Consider the following 16925-nt stretch of genomic DNA (forward strand, 5'->3'; position numbering starts at 1 on the left):
AGAGGGAGAGGGAAGGGAGGGAGGGAGAGGGAGGAGAGGGGAGGGAGAGGGAGAGGGAGCGGGAGAGGGAGAGGGAGAGGGAGAGGGAGAGGAGAGGGAGAGGGAGAGGGAGAGGGCGAGGGGAGGGAGAGGGAGAGGGAGAGGGAGAGGGAGAGGAGAGGGAGAGGGAAGGAGAGGGAGAGGGAGAGGGAGAGGGAGAGGAAGGGAGAGGGAGAGGGAGGGGAGAGGGAGAGGGAGAGGAGAGGAGAGGAGAGGGAGAGGAGAGGGAGAGGGAGAGGGAGATGGAGAGGGAGAGGAGAGGGAGAGGAGAGGGAGAGGGAGAGGGAGTAGAGGGGAGAGGGAGAGGGAGAGGGAGAGGGAGAGAGGGAGAGGGGAGAGGAGAGGAGGGAGAGGGAGAGGGAGAGGAGGGAGCAAGATGGGTAAGTGCTGGTTGATAGGCCCAGCAAGCGTGCCCGTCGGCCGGTGACGGGCCAGAGCGGAGTCTGGCGCAGGCCGGCGGGTGACGGGCCAGTGCAGAATCTGGCGCAGGCCGGCCGGTGACGGGCCAGAGCGGAGTCGGGCGCAGGCCGGCCGGTGACTGGCCAGAGCGGAGTCTGGCGCAGGCTGGCCGGTGACTGGCCAGAGCGGAGTCTGGCGCGGGCCGGCCGGTGACTGGCCAGAGCGGAGTCTGGCGCAGGCCGGCCGGTGACTGGCCAGAGCGGAGTCTGGCGCAGGCCGGCCGGTGACTGGCCAGACCGGAGTTTGGCGCAGGTTGGCCGTGCTACAACAGTGCATGATGCACAAAATACCCTCCGCGTTTCTGTCCGTCAAAGGCAAGGTTCAAATCCTCCGTTGAATTGGAATGACACTGCGGTTGGTGAGCAGCTGAGAGTATGTACAGCAATCGCCGCTTAGCGTGCCTACTTTGCATCATGGCCATCCATTTGGAGCATTCTGAAGGCCTAAACAAAACTCCAGGCTCAAAAAAACTTTTTTTACTTGTGTTAACCGATTGTCTCAGAAGCTTAAAGGCGGCGCAAACGATTCATCGGTCGACCAGTGAATCCTTGCCCTCCCACAAGACGGGATGGCATAAACCTTTTGCTGACACCACGCCTGTCGTTTAAGTGTTAAATAACACGCAGGCGTAGCAACGGCTAGACGTGGCACGTCTTTTACAACGGCTGCAAGCATACTTCCCAAACCGCTGTATCTCGTGCTGTGTCCGGCCCATCCGACTGAGCCAAGCCATGTCAGTGAGGAAACAAATGAGTTCTTTTGCAGCATCGGTTAAGAGCTGTTCAATGGTCTGCTGGCCAGAGCTGGTCCCATGTAGAGATTGTCAAAACAATTTCGCCGCCAAGTCATCCGATTTCTCTACCCTCCGTTGACCTTGCGTGACGTTGAACTTGACTGGCTTATTTTTCAACCTGTGTTGTTCTACGTCGTCATCAACCTTTTGGGCTGATGGTGGGGCGAAGACCTGGACCGCATAGTTTTGTTTGACAGGAGACCGTTAAACCGGGGCATCACCTGGCAAAACAATGCGCCTGATTAAAAAATAAAACGGATGGGAAGTGTATTGCCTCCCATGCCTGGTAGCCGGTACATCAGCGGCAACGAAGATATTCCTGACAGTAATGCAAAGCTTCAGGAAAAGCCGATTATGTCGTATAATTTTTCGTTAGCCTGGCTGGAAAACATGGCATCAACATTTCCTCGATAGCTTGCATGGATCGAAGTATGGAACTAGTTTTTTTTTCGGCAGCCGCCACGTGCGGAGCCGTCTTCAGGAACTTTGTAGCGGCAGGTCTTGCAGGCGACATGCGGCCCTCCCAAATGGATTGCGGTTGTTTTAGTACTGATCCGTGCCATAGATTGAGTAACAAAACGCAAAGCAATCCGCGAAATTGCGCGAATGTGGAAGTGTGCAAACAAGCGCATATCTCATGGTGGTGTGTGGTTGCTTCAAAAGCGAGCGAAGGTCGAGCCAGTGTTGCATTGGAAAAGTGTAACACATCTGGCAAGCGTTACGTCACATATGAACAACCTTTCGGGGTTTGTGTGGACTTGTAGCCCGCACGTTTCGTATCGGGGGCTGTTTATTGGGGTGGACACCTCCGCGCGGTACAGCGGGGTCACCTGGCGCTCGGTTCAGCGGGGTTCCGTCGGGCCGGCTGCGGCCAGGCCTGCTCGGCAGAGGACGCGCCAGCGCGCGCCGGCCGTGATCTGGACAGGCCGGGCGGCCTGGCTGGGCCGGTGCCGACCCGGTTGGTCAGCGGTCACATGTGCCGAACAGCAGTAGCCGCAGCGTCGGGCAGCTCTGGCCGCCGAACAGACGGCAGCAGCCGCCGACGCACGGCCCGAACCCGGCCGAACATGACGCGTCGGCGGCCCCGTCTGCTGGGATGGTGGGTGCTGGCGGTGCTGGCGCGGCGGGGGTGGCCGTGAAGAGCTGGTGCAGCGCCGGCTCGTGCTGTGCCGACACCGGCGGCGCCGAGGGCGAGTCGGCGGCCGTTGGGTCCGTCGCCGGGGCCGACGGCGGTTGGCTCGAGACGGTCGCCAGAGCGCACTGTCGGCGGCGCAGATCAGAGCGTGTCACAGCCTGCCGACACACTGTCGGATCTCGCATGTATCGGATATCGCATACGTCGGATCTCGGATGCATCGGACATCGGATATTTTGTATGTTAGATGCATAGGATCTCGGATACAGCTGATCTCGGCTCAGTGGATACACGCCAATGGCGTCGTTGTGGGTTGTCCCATTATTTTGGCGAGATAGTAGCTTTAGCTGCTTAAGGCAACAAAGCTACGCTTTCAATCTTTCGATGTGTTTGCTGAATATTGTACTACTATATATATATATATATATATATATATATATATATATATATATATATATATGTATATATATTCTTTACCATTCGTCCTGGCGTTGACCTGTATTGCCATTCGCTGACCACCCTGGCTTAGGACAGACGGCATTATTGGTGTGGCCGATATCATCCTGAGCCGCGGGCTGTGCAGTTTTTGGCTGGTGTGTTCAGTTTGACAGCATACTCTTATTTGCACGGATGTGGGTGGGCATGTTGTCATTGTTTCTACTGGAAGCCAACCAAAAGCGAAAAGACGTTGCCACGCTTTTACAAAAACCCATGGCGATAAAGACAGGTGGTGGGAGCCGTCGAGCGAAAGTCCGAGGCCGCACGGAGGGTGATAGGAATTCGTACTTGAAGCCCTGGTGCGGCCACGGGGCATCATTGGGTGCATGTCTCCGAATGTTTCGCGTTCCTTTCTTGAACGTACCAGGCAGGCTCATTACTGGGTCCCCGTCCCCCTCTCTCCCATCCCACACCAGTCTGCGGGACCTGGCTATACCCCCCCCCCCCAACCCCCCACCCCCTTACGCTGCCTGTAGCTCAGTGTATATCCCGCGGGCGGCGCGTGACGCCTCCGGCCACCACACAGCCTCCGGTGGGAGTGCCGAGCGGAGGGAGACAGGCTAGTGCCGAGGAAGTGACACCACACCCGGCACCCCAGCCGGCGGCTGTCGTGTCACTCTCTCCTGACTGGGGGGAGGTCAGCACTCACCGTGATCAGGAGGACAGGCTAGTGCCGAGGAAGAGACACCACACCCGGCATCCCAGCCGGCGGCTGTCGTGTCACTCTCTCCTGATTGGGGGGAGGTCAGCACTCTCTCCTGACTGAGGGGAGGTCAGCACTCACCGTGATCAGGAGGACAGCGCGGCCGGCGGGCATGGCGCCGCAGCTGGTGGGGCCTGCTGGCGCCGCAGTTCGCTCTCCACTGCAGGCCGGCCCATCATGCAGTCCACCGCCGAGTCCCCAAAGGTCCCATAAAAGGGCGCCAGCTGACGCCGCCGCTTCCGCCGCCGGTTTTTCCTGCAGCAGTTTTCCTGTTGCTCCATGCCGTCTGGCCCGGCTAAGGTCGCGGGAACAAGGACGGCCGGTGTCGCGCGGTCCGCGCCTCGCCGCCAGCGGCGCGGGGGCTGTCCCCGCCGTGCGGTCCGCGCGTGGAAATCCCGCCACTTGGCTCGATGAAGCGGCCTGGGGCGCAGAGCCCTCCGGTGCGTCACGCCTGGTCCCGTCCCGCAGACCGCGTCAGGGACCCGGTCCGCGCGGACCAGCGACGGCGGGTTCAGACTGCACGGAGCAGACTGCCGTCCTGTCCTGCAGACGGCATCAGGGACCCGGTCCGCGCGGACCAGGGACGGCGGGTTCAGACCGTACGGAGCAGACTGCCGTCCTGTCGTGCAGACCCGGTCCGCGTGGAACAGGGACGGCGGGTTCAGACTGTACGGAGCAGACTGCCGTCCTGTCCTGCAGACCCGGTCCGCGTGGACCAGCGACGGCGGGTTCAGACTGCACGGAGCAGACTGCCGTCCTGTCCTGCAGACCGCATCAGGGACCCGGTCTGCGCGGACCAGCGACGGCGGGTTCAGACTGTACGGAGCAGACTGCCGTCCTGTCCTGCGGACCGCATTAGGGACCCTGTCCGCGCGGACCAGGGACGGCGGGTTCAGACCGTACGGAGCAGACTGCCGTCCTGTCCTGCAGACCCGGTCCGCGCGGACCAGGGACAGCGGGTTCAGACTGTACGGAGCAGACCGTCGTCCTGTGCTGCCGACCCGGTCCGCGCGGACCAGGGACAGCGGGTTCAAACTGTATGGAGCAGACTGCCGTCCTGTCCTACAGATCTCATCAGGGACTCGGTCCGCGCGGACCAGGGACGGCGGGTTCAGACTGTGCGGAGCAGACTGCTGTCCTGTCCTGCAGACTCGGTCCGCGCGGACCAGGGACGGTGGGTTCAGACTGTATGGAGCGGGCTACCGTCCTGTCCTGCGGACCGCATTAGGGACCCTGTCCGCGCGGACCAGGGACGGCGGGTTCAGACCGTACGGAGCAGACTGCCGTCCTGTCCTGCAGACCCGGTCCGCGTGGAACAGGGACGGCGGGTTCAGACTGTACGGAGCAGACTGCCGTCCTGTCCTGCGGACCGCATTAGGGACCCTGTCCGCGCGGACCAGGGACGGCGGGTCCACACCGTGCGGAGTGGACTGTCGTCCTACCCGCTGCCGTCCGAACCACAGAACACGCTGTGTGGACAGGCCGATGCGAACGCGGCATATGTTCGATCCCCGTGTGCCCGATCGGGCTGAGCCTTTGCGCGTGCGCGCATCGTCCCGGTGTCTGGATCCGCCAACACTGCCGCTGTTCTGTCCGGTGCCGATGATCTGTAGTTGCGTGTTTTCGTGAAGTGCCTTCTTCACTAAGTTCGGGGTCTGGTCCCCGCATGGTATTCCGCGAGCAGAGCCCGGGCTCAGTCTTGGCCACGCGCTATCCGGTGAGGAGCCGAATCTCATAGTATCGTAGCCGTATCGTAGCCATATGTGGCTGTTCTTGGGCTGAGCTGTGTGGAGGCGGTGAGCAGCCGTGGCCGCCTGAAGCTGGTGAGCCCTCGGTGTTGCAGTCCAGCTGGGCTCCGGCCGGCGGCCACTTGTTGCGCCAGTACCGGCGGGGCGGGACGCGGGGGGGGGGGGGGGGGCGGGGGACGGCCAGACGGCCCGACGGCAGACCTCGGCACACCCGGCGACCACGGCAGGGGGGGGGGGGGCTGACGGTCGGCGTGCTCGGTGACCACGGCGGGGGCTGACAGTCGGCTCGCTGGGTGACCACCGCGGGGCCTGACAGTCGGCGCGCTGGGTGGCCACGGCGGGGGCTGGCAGTCGGCACGCCCGGTGACCACGGCGGGGGCTGACAGTCGGCGCGCTGGGTGACCACGGCGGGGGCTGACAGTCGGCGCGCTCGGGGACGGCTGACAGTCGGTGCACCTGGTCAACACCGATCGACTCGGCCGGGACGTGTCCGTGGACGCCCGCCGTCCAGCCGGCGCCAGCCTCCAGTCCGGCGTCAACAGCGCCGATCGAACCCGAGAGCATGTCATCCATGGCTGAGACCAGGGTTGTTTGCTGACGTGAAATTGACGAGCGGCGCCGGGCGCCGCGGCCGGCGTGTGTGCGGCGTCGGTTCGATGGTCCGTTACGCCGCTCTCAGCCGCCATCGCCGGCCGAGTTTTGTCTGACCTCCGGTGACCTTAGTGATCTTGACCTCCGGAACTGCCCTCCCCCCTCACACACACACACACACACACAGACACATACGGCGGGCGGGTTTGCGCGTGTCCCGGGATGTTTGCGTGCGTGTGCTTGAGCTGTGGAGAGGTTTCCCGAACCTTCAAGTCAATTCGGCGGCAAAAATTAAGCGAAGCGGTAAGTGCAATTCTCCAATAAAGGAAACTTAAAGTGGGCGCATGGGCAAGAACCCAACATTTGTTTAAACCCGCGGATGTCAGGGTTGCATACAACTGGTCGTGTAACTGAAGAACAAGCTCTTCATTTCTGAATAATTAAGATGTCGTTTTTTGAGCTTTCCGTCACCCGTGAAGATTGGTGTGTTATTAGCAAGTTTTTTACTACAAGCGGCACGGCCGGTTGAATTGATGCTTTATTAGCAGGCACGAGCGGCACGGCCGGTTGATCGTTTTACATGTGTTGGGAGGTGGGCGGGGCTCGGTGACGTATAACGTTTTGTGCCCATTCTCTCGATGTCATTCCAGTAAGCGTAGTGGTGAGGTGCATGATTACAGGGATTTATTTGTGTCTCCGCCCGTCTCGCCAGAGGTCCCGGGCCTGGGAACAGGTCGGCTGGCATAGAGTAGTCCACCGGTGTCATATATGAGGGTATTTAACCTTAAACTTTGACATTAACTGTGTGAAAATGTTTGATCGTCATCTACTCACGAGACCATCGCACGATTGTTTTTCTGATATCGTCCGCCTCTGAATGAGCGGGAGCATCACGTTGAGCTGAAGTGTAGCACACAAGCTGCGCATGCCCGCGCTTCATTTCAGTCCAGCATTTGAAGAAGTAAGACAAAGAGCACGCATGTGAACTATCTTGATGGCGAGAATAGTCATAGCGGTAAAACGGCTAGCGCGGTACGGACGTCAAGAATCCGCCAGCGCCTGTCGGCGGCCACGGCCGGTGGTGTGGGGACGGCTGATCGTCATCTGGGAGCTGGGGCCAGCCGAGCCGAGGCCATCTGAGAGTTGGGGGCCGGCCGGGCCGGGGTCGCCGGTAACCAGTTGGCGCCGTCGTCAGGAAGCGGCGCGGCCGAGTCGAGGGGCCCGGTGACAGGGTGCGTCACGGGCCGCCAGCTGACGGGCCGACCGCGCCCTCGATGGTTGCTGTCAGAGGCTGTTGTCCGAAGCAGGGCTGCGCACACCGAGAAACAATCGCCGTTATCACCGTGTGTTCGAATCGAACCGTAGTCGAGCTTTTCCGACCCATCACTGCCAGTCGCACTGTCTCACACTCTCACCCCGCCAGCCTGACTGTTCAGTGATTTGACGACGATGCCGACGCTAAATACCATTGCAGTGTACTGCAGAGATACTGCCATGTTGCCACCGTGGCATTGCTGTCAGGTTCTAGAACAGGACGCTCAGTCCGGTAGCACATTAATAAACGCCAGGGGGAGGGTCTCGCCGCCCTCCTGCCGAATGTCGTTCTGGTAATATCGCAATGAAATTGTGCACTATTCCTTTTGAGGTTCTCACTGCAGGCGACCGCGAAGCTCGGTATCACCGGGGTTATGTTGTGTGTTTACCGCATTTGCACAGCGGTCAAACTTGAATTGTTGAAAGTTACATGTTTTATCGAAACGTCGCTCCCTTCGATTCTTTTATACGAAATATTGGCTTGTTCCTACTTCCTATTCAAGTTTCTGTTCAGAAATCAATAGTATTTGGTATTTTTGCACAAAATGTGCGATTTTTTTCTTGAAAAAATTCATATACCGGCTTGGAAAGATGGCGAAAGTTGACATGTTGTGCAGTGCTGGGACTATATCCATCTGGCGGCGCGAGTGCACCAGATGTGCTATGTCTGTGTTTTCCTATAGACGCCATGTGACCGGGGCAGTCAGCGCGTCCTAAAGCCCGATCATCAGCGGTCGCTGTCGCCATGAGCAGTCTGTGACCGGGGACGGCTGCCTGCCTGCGGGGCGTATTGCTCCTATTGCGGCGGCTCGAGAGTCCGGCAGACGGTATTCACCCCAAAAGGAGGGTGGTCATCTGTCGCAAGTGTCCTGCGTGTGTGCGCGCGTGCTGCACACTTCTGTTAATGACGCGTACGGAGCATAAGCGCCGAGGCCGCCACCGCCGCGCCGGTGCCGGTGCCTGTGTCGGCGTCAGCAGCCGGCTGTCTTATGTTGCCAGGAGGGTGTGTTGCTGCGCGTGCCGGTGCCTGTGTCGGCGTCAGCAGGCGGCTGTCTATGTTGCCAGGAGGGCGTGTCGCTGCGCGTGCCGGTGCCTGTGTCGGCGTCAGCAGCCGGCTGTCTTTGTTGCCAGGAGGGCGTGTCGCTGCGCGTGCCGGTGCTGCTGATCTGCGGCAACCGCAGCCCGTACGTAGACGAGACGGTGACGTTCAACTCGCGCCTCGACCCGGCCAACTCGCAGTGGATGAAGATCCACGACTGCAGCCTGCCACTGGAGGAGCAAGTGGCCAAGGTCTGCGAGGCCTTCCGGCTCTTCCTGCAGGGACAGGGATTCGGTGAGCTGACGGGCGGGGCCGGTGGGGGGGGGGGGGGGGGGGGGGGGCGGTCCTCTCGGGCGCCGTCCGGTGTCCGGCGTCGGCCAGCGGTGCCGGGCATGTGATCCTCAGGCCAGAGAGGCCAGTGTTGGCCTCTCGCACCGAGATGGGCATCGGGGCCGCTCCAACTCGGGGCGCACAGTGTGCAGCACGTCCAGCCTCCCTATCTTCTTGGCCACGAATCGCTGTTGTATGTGATATGCGGCTTTGTAATCAATTTGGCATAGGAAAGCACTTGCCAAGCTATTTTGTGTACAGAGAGTTAATGATACCAATCCCGTTGACGATATTTCACAAGTGGCATCAATGGGAGGTTTTTTTCGCTACAATATCACAATGGCTCGTTTTGTACCAATTATTTTTAGCGTGTAGCTGTTATGCATTTACTGCCCAGTTATGATTGCAAGACACTTACCGACCAGTGATCACTTGCTGCCAACTCACGAGCACACTCAGCTGCGAGCCGTTCTTAGTGTTTCGTCTGCGACGTAAAGGCCGAACATTGGCTTCAGAGCGCCCCACATGCGTTATTTGGTGGCCACGGGGGGCTCGTGGCGGTTCTTCACTCAAAGGTGGCAACCCTGAAACAGTGTTGTGGCGACAAGCGTTCGCGGCACGAAACGCAGATGGTCACAATAACTGCTTGCCCACTGTGTACGCTTCGGAAATGTAAGATTCCAGACAAACTATGCAAACAAAAATTCGTCTAGACGAACCAATATTTGAGAATCTTCCGCAAATTTGCTCTACCAATGAGGCATGCATATTGGGGCGTTGTTACATCGCAGCTAGAGATTGGACGCAGCGCCGTTACATTTTGTGTTCGAAGGCACTAGGGCCGGGCCGACAGGCGTAAGGCTGCGGCCTGGCACCAGTGCTAAGCACCTGGGCAACGCAGTGTGCTGCTTCTTTGCGAACCGGGAGACATGGGGAGCAGGATGAGCCCGTGGAGTGAGCCCTAGAAACCCATGGCGCCCCTGACGCGGCCCGTGGCGACCAGTGATGACTCTGATGAGGTTCCTGGTGACCCGCGACGTCCTGACATGACCCCTGGAGACTTACGACGCCTCAGGCGCGACCCATCAAGACCCGCGGCGTCCCTTACGCGACCCCTAGTGATCCTTGGCTCCCCTGACGCGACCCCTGGAGACCTGCGGCGCCCCTGACGCGACCTGTAGTGATCCTCAGGGCCCCTGACGTGTCCCCTAATGACCTGTGGCGCCCTGACGTGGCCCCTGGTGACCCGCGATGCCCCTGACGCGACCCCGAAGATCCGCGGCGCCCCTGACGTGACCTGTAGTGATCCTCAGCGCCCCTGACGTGTCCCCTAGTGACCCGTGGCGCCCTGACGTGGCCCCTGGTGACGCGCGATGCCCCTGACGCGACCCTGGTGACCCGCGGCGCCCCTGACGCGTCCCGTGTCGTGCTGTTGCAGCGGTCAGGTCACGGGTCCGGTTGCAGAAGCCCCGGCCGCAGTGAAGGTATTTGGTGCGGTGGTGATGGTGCGGGAGTTGGCCCGGCTTCGGTGGCGGTCCCGGTGGTGCCGTGTGGTATGCTCGCTCTCTCACTAACACCGGCGTTCCCCGTTGGTGTGGCATTGGGCTCCTCGACGGGGCGTTGCAGTGTTCCCCGTCCGCTTGGGTTTGTGGTCTGCGCCCGTGTGGTGGGTCTCGGCCGGGGTGCGGTGGGGGAGGCTCACTCAGAACGGGCGGCAGACGTCTCCCTGAGGTGGAGGCGCCAGATCCCTAACAGCTGCCGCGTCTGTCGCCCCAGCATGTCCGCCATGCAATGCAGCGTGCCGCGCCCCCGGAGGTGAGCAGGCGGACGCCGGCGCTGAGAACTGAGCCGCGCAGCTGGCCGGCGTGCGCTCCACGGCGCCCCTTATAAGCTTCTGCCAAATAAACCGCTGCGCACGCGTCTAGTTGCAGCGCGGTGAGAACGTTACTATGCATACTAGATACTTAATGTGCGCAGCGCGTGCGATGATGCGGTGTGGCGAACTCGGACCAGGTGGTTCCCACCCGAGCCCTGGGCTTCCGGAGTGGTGCGCCTGGCTCACAGCGTGCTGGCTAATGCCATGGTTACCGCACGCGGATGTCGTCATTTCGTTAGCACTGCTTTGGAACGGAGGCATGGCGTGCTAATCTACAGCTGGTAGAGATGTGCGTAGAAGCGTTCGCACTGCGTAGCGCGGCGAACGCGGTACCGACGCCGAGCGTAGGCTGCTAGGGGACGCTGTCACCGAGTTATGCTCCGAAATTCGCCTGGTGACCTCACGCCCTGTGGCGTTTTACTTCCTGGCGCGGGCAGGTGGTGGAGTTCCTCTGCACCGGTTGTGAGTGTCTGCATGCTGTAACCGGCTACTCTAAGCCCAGTGCGTTCTTCTCCCGGGCGCCGTGTGTCGGCTTCTCTTGGCTTATGTCTGGCTATTGGTGTGTGTGTGTACGCTGGCGCCGGCGCGTTGTGAGCGGCATGCTGTGTACGGCTCTCCCTTCCCGTCTCTGGTCCTGTGGAGTGGACCGTCCGGACCCTGCGCTGCGGGCAGGTACGCCCAGTAAGCTGCCGAGATGGAAGGGTTTGCTTGGCCCTCTCGTCCTGACTTCCATGCCCCAAAAAGGACGGGGATCGCTGTTAGAAATCAGGCTGCAGGAGAGCGGCGCTTGGCGTCCCCAAGCGTGCCGGTGCCGCCCGCTATGTCCGCTCTCGCCCGGCGCAGCATCGGAGTTGTGTTCTGTCCCGTGCTGTCCCGGTCCGTCTCGTGCCGCCCCACCGAGGCCGCACCCGACCTGGGTCTGTGCCGTATCTGACGTCATGGCACATATGCTCCTACGTTAATACAATTGGAATTGCTCCTGCCAATAAGTGGTTGCTAAGTGCTGTACCTCCCCGTTTGGCTGACTGTGCCTGGTGATGTCTCAGTTCACTGTGCTGTCAGGCGCCGGCGAACTGCAGCAGCGTGTTGACACTCGTGCCGCTGTTGCAGTGCCGGGCATTGGTCGCCGGATGTCGGTGGAGGGCGCCGCCCACTAGCGCCGCTTGCCACTCCCCGCCCCCTGCCCCTCGTGCTGTCCTCCGGCACCCGCCGGACGGCCGGGCCGCACGGCGGCGCGGGCGCAGTGGGCGCTCGTGGCGCCTCCTCCGGGCGGGGAGGCCCGCGCGCACGGAACCCAGCTTCGGTAGTTCGTCGGTCGGCCGCCAGGGGACCAGCTGGCCGGCAGCGCTTCGTATTTCGCGTTGTGGTGTGAGCTTGGTCGGCGTCGTAGCTGCTGTTGGAGGTTTCAGCACGCCAAGCCAGCGTCGGGCGCTGTCTGAACCATGCGCGCACCGCTGGGCCGCGGGACCCCGATCGGCCGGTGTTATCACAGGCCACAGACGCCGCCGGCTGGCAGCGATCATGATCAGAGCGGGACACCGCCTCCTGACACTTTGGCAATCTCACGGCCTAGCCAGTCGCCTTGCTGTGACGTTCCCCGGGTGTGGAAGATCCTCACCCGGGGCGCGCCGGCGCCGGCTGGCTGCCGCTTCCCCGCCACATGCCTTTTGCGCATTTACTTTTTTATTACTTCGGGCATCGTGGAATATGGAGTGCGGCGACCGCCGATGCAGGCGACCAGATGTGTTGGCGCGTCGCGCGACTCCCATGTCACCTCCTTCGGTTCCGGTCCCCCTTCCTTGGCCCTGGAGACTGCCACGTCCTCTCCTGTGTCCCGTTTCTTCCTCGGCCCGGGAGACCTACGTGTCTTCTCTGCTTCCGGCATCTCTCCCCAACCCTTCAGGTTGTCACGTCCTCTCCCAGCTCTCAGTTCCCATCCTCCGTATCCCCTCAACCCTTGAGAGTCCCACATCTCCTCCCCAGCTGGGAAGGTCTGGGCGTCCTTTCCCCGCCGTCAGCCCCGTCCTCACTTGTACCCCCGGCCCGTGCGAATCTCATGCCCTGGTCGCCTCTTGTCCCGCTCCTTCGCCTGAGCCTGCGACGTTCCTGCTCTGTTCCCAGTCCCGCTGCTGAACCCGGTGACGCTGGCGAGGCGGCGCCGCCAGCGGGCGGGCGGCGCCGATGTGACGGAGCGGTCGGAGGCGTGGCTGGTGACCGAGGACGGCCGAGGGGACGGGACGGCGGCGCCGCGCTAGCCAGGGGACCGGCTGGGCGCCAGCTCCGCTCACCACCGCGCCGCACAGACGCTCCGTTGTAGTTAACTTATCAATCAATACACTGCGTACGGTACTTAGCGTTGTTTATTTTGTATTGTTCTGTATCCTCCATCTGCATTCACCGGAAGAGACGCGGACAGCTAAACTCAGCCGGAATGTAAGACGACACAATGCCCAATGCAAGCGGCCAAAACGCCGCGGACAACCACAGGAAGGCGGCTCTCAGAGGCCAACGGGCCGAACACGGGGCCGACGGCAGACCTGCCCGGCTTCCCTGGCCGATGGGCAAAACATAACTAAAAACCAGCTCGCCACCTCCAAAAGTGAGCACGTGCTCTCGCGCCCTTTGCGAACTGTGCAAACGACAGAGGGGCACTACTGCGCAGCTGGATCACACCGTGACTACAAAATGCTCCAGTGGCTGCGAAGTGGTTCTTGCTTCCACGAGGCACCCACGCCTGGATAAAAAGGGCCCGTGCCCAAACTCATAAAAGCGATGCCCTGCTCCGGCCTCGTCGACCGGACAGTGCCGGTGCGGCTCAGAGGCCGCCGGCGGTCCGGGCCGTCCGTGAGGCTCCCAGACTCCGAGACTCCGGGGCCGAGAGGCTCGGTGGCCTCGAGGGTCCGAGACTTGGAGGCTCCGGGCCAGAGACCTGGAGCCTCCAAGCTCGAACCTCTCTCTTCGCACGGCCCGTGCGGAGCTCCGGCCGTCACTGGTTGTAGACGAGGAACTGCTGGGAGCCGGTGGCGCCGGCGGCGAACTGGAGTCCGTCCGGCGTCGGGTCGGAGAAGGCGACGTCCGGCCAGCCGAGCGGCGTCAAGGCGAAATGATTCCTGTCGGGCAGGGCGACCGGTCAGGCGGTCCATGGGCGCCGCGCCGCAGCCACTTCCGCACCACACGGCTCCCAGCGCATGCGCGGCGCACTAGCCGCGTAACATAGTTCGGTGGGGCCTTGCGGTGCGCACAGTCAGGGCGTGCGTGGCCTCACAAACCCCCTGACACCCACGCACACAATCCTGCAAACAAACGAGGCGTTCAAACTGCAATCAGACCCCGGCATAAGTGCTTGCGGCTTGATGCACAAGTCTCGTGCCGGGCCACGGGTGCCGTAACGACCAGCGGTCTGGCGCCTTGTGTCGGAGCCGCGTCAGTGTGCCCAGACCCTCAGTCGGGCTCGCCGCTCAGTGGGGCACTAGGTGGTGCGCCCTATCAGCTGTCCGCACCTCATAGCCTCCAGCAGGCGCGTGGCCAAGCGGCGGCGTCGGTAGTCGCGGTGCACCCAGACACGCGACACGCCGGCCACGCACGGCCGGGCGGCCGTGTCGCAGCGCACGGCGGTGCTGTCATCTCGCGGCAGCACGGCGAAGCCCTGAGTCACCGGCTCGGCCACCAGGCAGCCCACGATCTGACGCTCGACCACGTAGAAAAACACCTGTGGCGGAGCGGAGCATCAGCCGGTCTGCACACGAGCGCTCGCCACACGGAGAAAACGCACCGGTCACAGTGCCAGATTGGGCCCGTCGGATCTGCCCGAAGCCACGCGATCTGTTCACCTGGAGCGCGAAGCGTTCGGAAGGAATGTGAGCAGACTGCGGCCCGCGTCGCAGTGGCACTAGTCACGTAGTAAGGACTGGCCCGCGTCAATGATGCAATCAACGCGTGGGGTCAGTCAGCACCGTCATCCCTCACGCGGATCGATGCGGGGAGCAGTAAAACTTTCGACCAGTAGCCGGACCCGGACGTGTCCGTGATCCAGCACACGGCTCCCTTCACAAGGTGAGCACTCTGCTGACGGAACTACAGCGACCACCCAGAGCGCAGAGCACAGACACACACGACAGCGGCGGGACCGTTAAAAATAAAAGTTATTTCCCGAGCTCCAACACGTATAAGCAAAAACCCGAAAGTATGCACGCGATGTCCGAAACACATACTAGATGTCGCCGCGTGTTGCCCGAGCCGGACCAGCATCGCAGTGCCGCAGAGCCGCCCGACCCGCCTCAGCAGAGGCCGGGCTATTGGGCCTGAGACCACGATCTCACCTTGGACTGCTCCTTGTTGCGGACGCCGACGCCGACGAAGCCGAGCTCGGCGTCCACCAGCCGGAGCACGCTGTCGACCTTGCGCCAGGCGTGCGCGGCGTCTCGCGGCGTCACCATCACCACCCGGCCGTCCATGTAGTGGCCCACCTCGCGCTCCCGCTTCCAGCCCTGCCGTGCGCCGCGCGGACGGCCTGGTCAGCACGCGGGTGGCGACGACCGATGTCGCCCATTCGGGGACGACATTTCGGAGCGGATAGCATGGGATAACTTAGCATAGTCACACATAGTGTCCCGTCTAGCAACCGTGCTCATTTGCATGTTGCCTGTTAAGCTGCAGACCATCGGACGTGGAGCAGACAGCGAGTGAAACCGACCGAAAATGGCGATGGTGAGCGCCCCACGCCAGTCAGAAACGCCAAACGATCCCTCATCACTGCAAGAAGTACAGTCACCCGATCGACACGGCCGGCGGGCCGGTGAAGTTCTCGTGAAGCGAGCTCCTCGCCAGCGCGAGGCCGTCCGTACGGGGAAGGCGAGCGCGCCCAGGTAGCCGGTGTGGTGGCGCGCGTGCAGCGCCTCGTCCTCGGGATCGCCGATGGTGTAGACCACGGCGCAGGTGGAGCAGGTGATGACGCCGAACTGCCGCTGGCCGGCGTCGATCACCAGCTGCTCCAGGCCGTCGCCGGTCTGCCGGCCGGCCAGCGCTGACGCCCGCGTGGACCTGGGCGGGGGCAGGCCGGCGTCAGCGACACGGTCAATAGAGCGGCACCAGCACGGCGCGCCCCAGCGGAGGCCAGGATCACCACAGGCTGCAGCTGCGCCTGAAGGGGGTCGGTGTCATCCTCAGCTAGAACACCCGAGAGGGTTGGCCATCGCCGGCCGATACACCTGACGGACCAAATCATTACAAGCGCGTTCACCACGAGCGGCGTTGATGGCGGCACCACGCGGTCCAGGCCGTCGCCGTTTGCGCCAGCCGGTCGCCTCCTTCATGCACCTGTACGAGCGCGAATAACACGCGCTGAAAGCGGGCCAAGATCGCGTCTGATGCGCCAAAGCCCAGCTCAGGTCAGCTGTTCAGACAGATTGTGGTGTCTTTGGATCCCGGCGGTATTGAGCCTGGCAGGCGTTCATGTCTGGTTAGCAACAGCAGAATCCCTTTCATGCTGGCCAACCTCAATTAACATTTTACCCACTTCAACGATAATCCGTTTTCCCAACCTGTACCGACAACAAACTGTAAGTCACTCCAGGCTGTCCCAGCAAGAATGCGACATTCCAAGCACACAACAGTCACCAACCTGTTGGGTTGGCAAAGCCCAGTAACCACGGGGCATGGTTACTGACACGGGTCGGGCGCTACTCGCACCGATACACCACCGGAGACGCAGGCCAGCGCCGGCACCCGGCGGTGCGGTCGCCACCTTCGCGCCAGCGAGGTCGACTCACTTGCTGGCCGGTCTGGCCGGCGGGCCGGTGCCCTGCGCCGGCGACACCTCGCCACGCGTCTCCACCTGGCCGCCCGCCTTCCGGTAGAAGATGGAGTAGAAGCGCGGCTGGGTGTCCTTCTTGCGGCCGGCCGGCGCCTCGTTTTCTTTGTCCTCGCCGGCCTCCATCTGCATGAGCTGCTCCTCCAGCCGGTCGTACACGGCGCCCGGCGTGCGTGCACCGGACGCCGGCGACGCGGCGGCCGAGACGCTCTGCGGGCGGTGGTGGTGACGTCAGGGGACGGGGACGGTACAGCGCCAGGCGGCAGGATGTGAAGCTAGGGGACGGCTTCAAGCGGCAGAGGTGGTGAAGCTAGGGGAGGGGAGGGGAGGCGTCAGGCGGCAGCGCAGGACGGCCAGAGCCCGGCGCCCCATCAATGTACAGCTTCGCCTGTTCACAAGCATGTCAGCCGCGTTTGATGTTTACACTGGCAAGTGCTTCAGTTTAAAGCGACAGAGGAATTGGGCCCGGCAAAAGTCTTCAGGCTCAAAGATTCCAGAAAGATAGCACGCAACGACCCGAAGCAGGCACTTTACCGAAACGGCGGGTGCTAATGGTCATGATTTGTTCTACGGCGCGACGGCACGACAATC

The 16925-nt window shown here is 62.0% G+C and overlaps 2 protein-coding genes across 2 annotated transcripts in view; one reads left to right on the plus strand and one right to left on the minus strand.

Moving 5' to 3' along the window:
- MESK2 (misexpression suppressor of KSR 2) overlaps positions 1-12878 on the plus strand; it is a gene marked incomplete in the record, with an annotated part of 54394 nt that extends 41516 nt beyond the window's left edge. Inside the window, 2 exon segments of the mRNA XM_037229218.1 lie at positions 8412-8613; positions 11636-12878. Of these exon segments, the coding sequence (XP_037085113.1) occupies positions 8412-8613; positions 11636-11682 (249 nt within the window).
- On the minus strand, positions 12873-16887 carry LOC119105733 (N-acetyltransferase ESCO2). Its single transcript, XM_037229219.1, has 6 exons — positions 16869-16887; positions 16294-16544; positions 15370-15565; positions 14845-15012; positions 14026-14234; positions 12873-13635 (listed from the first exon to the last, which is right to left on the minus strand). Exons 2-6 carry the CDS (start codon positions 16464-16466, stop codon positions 13512-13514), a joined length of 870 nt encoding a protein of 289 aa, XP_037085114.1. The 5' UTR covers positions 16467-16544; positions 16869-16887; the 3' UTR covers positions 12873-13511.
- Positions 16888-16925: the final 38 nt, after the last annotated feature.

Source organism: Pollicipes pollicipes, unplaced genomic scaffold, assembly GCF_011947565.3.
Source record: "Pollicipes pollicipes isolate AB1234 unplaced genomic scaffold, Ppol_2.1 Scaffold_6138;HRSCAF=7277_pilon_pilon_pilon, whole genome shotgun sequence".
Classification (NCBI taxonomy): Eukaryota; Metazoa; Arthropoda; class Thecostraca; order Pollicipedomorpha; family Pollicipedidae; genus Pollicipes; species Pollicipes pollicipes.

Coding starts and splice junctions, on each gene's coding strand:
- LOC119105733 (XM_037229219.1), bottom strand. CDS start 16,466: ATGCAGATGGAGGCCGGCGAGGACAAAGAAAACGAGGCGCCGGCCGGC. Junction 14,235..14,844: donor GCAACAAGGAGCAGTCCAAG/GTGAGATCGTGG, acceptor GCTCCGCCACAG/GTGTTTTTCTACGTGGTCGA. Junction 13,636..14,025: donor CGCCTGCTGGAGGCTATGAG/GTGCGGACAGCT, acceptor CCTGCCCGACAG/GAATCATTTCGCCTTGACGC.